This window comes from Chenopodium quinoa, unplaced genomic scaffold, assembly GCF_001683475.1.
Source record: "Chenopodium quinoa cultivar QQ74 unplaced genomic scaffold, ASM168347v1, whole genome shotgun sequence".
Lineage (NCBI taxonomy): Eukaryota > Viridiplantae > Streptophyta > Magnoliopsida > Caryophyllales > Amaranthaceae > Chenopodium > Chenopodium quinoa.
The window spans coordinates 1517137-1521843 of NW_018742441.1; the positions used below are offsets into that span (position 1 = coordinate 1517137).

General features: G+C 30.1%; 1 protein-coding gene across 1 annotated transcript; it reads left to right on the plus strand.

Moving 5' to 3' along the window:
- Positions 1-1910: 1910 nt before the first annotated feature.
- Positions 1911-2958, plus strand: LOC110716127. Its single transcript, XM_021894762.1, has 2 exons — positions 1911-2376; positions 2658-2958. The coding sequence occupies exons 1-2, from the start codon at positions 2028-2030 to the stop codon at positions 2681-2683; spliced, it is 375 nt and encodes a 124-aa protein (XP_021750454.1). The 5' UTR covers positions 1911-2027; the 3' UTR covers positions 2684-2958.
- The last annotated feature ends 1749 nt before the right edge of the window (positions 2959-4707 follow it).

A 4707-nucleotide genomic window follows, 5' to 3' on the forward strand; every position in this document is an offset into this window, starting at 1 on the left:
TTTAAATGGCCATGGACATTTAAGGAGAGGACCCCTTACGATGGGAACCCCCTCCTTACAGGGGGCAACATAGAGTATAAAACATATTATTAGACCTCAACTATCAGCTTATGATTGAGTTAGCCCTTTGACATATCTCCATAATCAATCTTCTTCTATATATCCATATTTAGTACGGAGTAAGTGTTGGGAGAGGATTCTTAGCAAGCTACAAAATAGGAAAAGATCAATCAAAGAATACAATAATTGACTTCACTCACACATAATAAGGAAACAAGTTGAAAATAGAAAGATGCATGGTCAAAGATACCAAAGAATATTCAATAAAATTATAGCTCATCAATCAAGAACTTGATTGGGCTAATCAAGGAGTCAACAATCAATTAAAGATCTTATGAAGACTATGGTATCAATCAAATAAAGCTAAATAGTGAAATGAATAACTTGATTGACGGAATATTATCCGCGTAGTGGTCCCACCTGAGTACAGACAGTACGGACTCAAGTGCACCTTTCTGAGTAAGTCGATCACCTTACTGAGCCTTTTTGAGTAAGGCAGCTTCCCTTCAAAGCTCGGACCATTAGAAGACACGTAATGAATGCTTGGGCAACAAGCACAATCAAGTCCCATGATTGAAGGAGCGAATCAAGGAAATATCAATCACCAAGTCAACATTTCCTAAGATATGAAGATTCCAATCAATATTGTCAACATTACCATATATAATAGCAAGGATTTGTCAATATTTACCTTTATTAAACTTACAAATCATTATAAATAGGATGCTCTAACTTTGTAATAGAATTCATTCACACATTCATACATTGGCTAATACAATATACCACACTTTTTATATTAAAATCTCTAATTTATGTCGTCTGATCCTTACTAACACCAGTTCGTCCTTACTCAGAAATGCCTCTCTTATCTTGATCTTTGTTCTTTTATTTATAATTATAATTATAGTTCTATTGTTTTATTGCTCTTGACTAATTCATTTGGAGGTTGTGTTTATTTTCTTTTGGCAGATTTGATTACTAAAACCCCATAAAACCTTTAACAAATTCCTAGCTTAGAAACCCTTTTCTAAGATTTGTCCTAAACAGTAAGTGGACTCTAATGTCTCTAAATGAACAACATTTCCTTCAGCTAGGCCTTGGCAGCTAGTGTTATGGCTAAACTAAGATATGAACTAGACTAAGGGCCTGTTCTATTCAGCTTAATTTCAGTTTAGTTTTGTTTAGATCCTAATTTTCTTCTCTCAAAAGCAATTCATTTCAGCTGTATTAAGTTCAGTTCAGCCCCAATCAGTTTAGTTTTGTTCAGTTGTTTTCAGCAAATCGAAACATGCCCTAAAATCCTATATAATGCGCGGAGTAATTCACCATGATTCTCTTGATCTAATCTAAATTATCGAATATACTTGTACATTTTTTCTATTATTTTAAAATTTGTTTTCATAATCTTATATATGATTTGAACTCGTTTATTCTAATTAAAAAAATCAACTTTTTTTTTTTTTTTTGTTGAGGAAAACTTTTAAAATTTTCTTTTTTTTTTATTCACGTCCGCATTTTATTTCATTTTATTTTATGAGAGAAACACAGTTTGCCTCACATTTTCAAGATAAAATTATAATTTTTCTAAATGTAGTAAGATATAAGAATATTACTATACAATACAAGTATACAACTCCCTAGTCTTTGACCATTAGATTAAAGCTGGCTTTTCCTATAATTTGGGTTCACAATTTTGTTACCTTGTAGATAGAGTATTGTTCATATTAATAGAAAAGGATAAGTATTTTAATTTGCTGTAAAATCTCGACAACGTTCATTTTTTATCCTTGCCAACTCCGTTAAACACGAGACATTTACAACTTCACATCCTCGACCATTATATATTAGTCATTCTCCCTTAAATCAAATTACGGCAAATTAATAAACTAATTTTATTATTTCTTTTAGTTTTTTTCTTTTTATTTTTTATTTTGAGGGGGACAATCTCACAAATCTACATTATATCAATGGCATCACTAGTAGCTCCTACGGTCCGTTCTACCGCAGTTGCCCTTCTTATGATAGCTTATGTTATCGGGTTTATTGAAAGTCACAACTCTATGGTTTATGGCCAGTCATGCGACGGTTATAGGCCCGATATGACGGGTCTAACTAGCTATTGTAACATGTACGTGAGAAAAGACGGCCCTAGTATCCAGCCCTCCGAAGATTGTTGTCGTGTGATAAGGAATGCTAATATGCATTGCTTATGCAAGTATGCTACCAAAAGTTTAGAAAGTATTATTAGCATTCCTAAAGCCGTTTATGTTGCTCAATATTGTGGTGTTGTCCTTCAAAGTGGAGCAAAATGTGGAAGTAAGTATCTCAAATTTCTAATTATATATTCTCTTAAATATGTATTATTGATGACCCTTAGAGATTTTTTTTTTTAAATTTATTTCAATTACTACATCCATCTGTTGATTTTTAGTTGCAACAAAGGAGTATTATTTGAGAAATATAGAAAATATCTTTGTTGCAACTAAAAATTAACGAAGGTAGTTTAAAACTTATTGGATTTCACCTTTTTATCTTTTAATGCAAGATTGATACATCCATTGGCACTTCTCTAATAACATCCATACTTTTTTTGGCAGGCTACACAGTTCCAAATACACCATGAACGCAATTCAATTGTGGTGTTACAATATAACCGGTTGTATCTTGTATGTTATGTATGCACTATGATGCTACTAATCACATACGAGAATAATGCATTATGATGCCAGAATGTAAATGGGATGTTATAATCTTTGTATTTGATAAATATTGAACTCCATCAAAAGTTTATTAGTAAAGTGATCATCTAATTAATTGGAAATTTGCCAATAAATTTTTGTACTTAATTTTGAATAAAAAATTATTGTTCATAAACAAATTGCATCATTTGCATGTGTCAAAAAGTCAAGTTAGGAAATATTGTATGATCCTTTTTATCTATGATCAGTATGGAGCAAATAATACAATTACTTGAATTTTCAAAATTGCATACCCAGGCCAGATCACTTATCAGAAATTTTAAAAATAGATTCGAAAATATATATATATATATAATATAGCGCTAACAAAGTAACCTCTATAATGACTGGCAGTGCATCTAGTCACATACTTCCTCCGTTTTCTTTTAGATGCAACACACCCTTTAGCGCGGTAATTAATAAAAGTGAGATTTACATGATATAATAAACTTTAAAATAGGATGAGTGGTTGTTAGGAGTGTAATTTAGTGGGCCATGTGCTTTAAATAAGACATATAGTATAATTTTTCCCTAAAGTAACTTTCCTTTTATAGTGTGTTGCAAGTATTGTGACATTTTTTTTTAGGAAAGTGTTGCAAGTAAAAGAAAACGGAGGAAGTATAAGATTTGGTGTATAACTTTACATTAATATCTATTTAAATAACATTTATATGATAATTTATTATTACTATACCTTAGTATAAAACCAAAATCAAAATTAATATCACATACATGAATAGTAAAAAAAAAGATCAAGTGTGTCAATTATTATGGAAAGTGAAATGATAAGAAAGATAAATAAAATTGGAAAAAAAAAATTCTCATAAATTTTAACATAAGCTAAGTTACTCCATATCATAAAGAAACTAGCTTTTTGGCCCGTTCAATGCACGAGTTGTTACTTTGGTTAATTATTTTCATCTGTAGGTATGCTTTATTTCTATAACTTAAAAGGAAAACAAAAAAAGAGTGAGGATAGAACTGTGAAAGAAGATGAAGGAATTTAGTTAGATATATATACATAAAGATTGTTAGATATGAAATGACATATTAATTAAGATTCTATTTAAAGTCCATAAGATGAAAAGACAATTTTTATTATAATTCATATATTTATGTAATGCGTAGTTGTTGTTTTTTTTTTTTTTTTTTTGAATAGATGTAATGTGTAGTTGTGTACTAATTAACTGAACTTTATTTTATTATGGTGGAAATGAAATACTACACTTTTTTAATTGAATTTGAAAGTTGTAGAATGTATAAGGACTTAAATATAAATATTAAGGGAGGTGACATGTGGCATATGGGGTAATGAGTGACTTATGATGCCACGTGTCATTTATAAAAGTTGTGGTTTGTATCTTAATGAGTATAGATAATTACGAAAAATTTTACTATTTAGTATACAAAATCGGGTTTGTATCTTAATGAGCTATTCTGAAATGACCTATAATTGAAAATTTTAAATGGGTAGGAGTAATATTACCTCCGTTAATTTGTAGTTTCAATAAAGTAACTTTTAAAATCTCACAAATAAGGTCATTTGTTACAAAAAAAAATTAATGGGGTAATTTAAAGAAAAATAATAAAGGAAATGCAAGTCAATTCCTTGTCAATGAAGTCCAAGTCAACACGCGCCAAACTCGTCAACGGTCGAAACTAAAAGTCTCCAAATGACCAAACCTTATTCTTTCTCGCCAACAACCCCAACAGAATAAAAATTATCATTCACAATTTAATTCACATCATCAACTACAAGTTATTCATTCCCCCAAATTAAACCACAACATAATTAGATCCATAAACCATAAATTATATCAATATGGTACCATTAAAATTCCCAAGAGTACGATTTACCACTATTACCCTCTTAATGATCGTTTATGTTATCGGGTTTATTAATAATCAC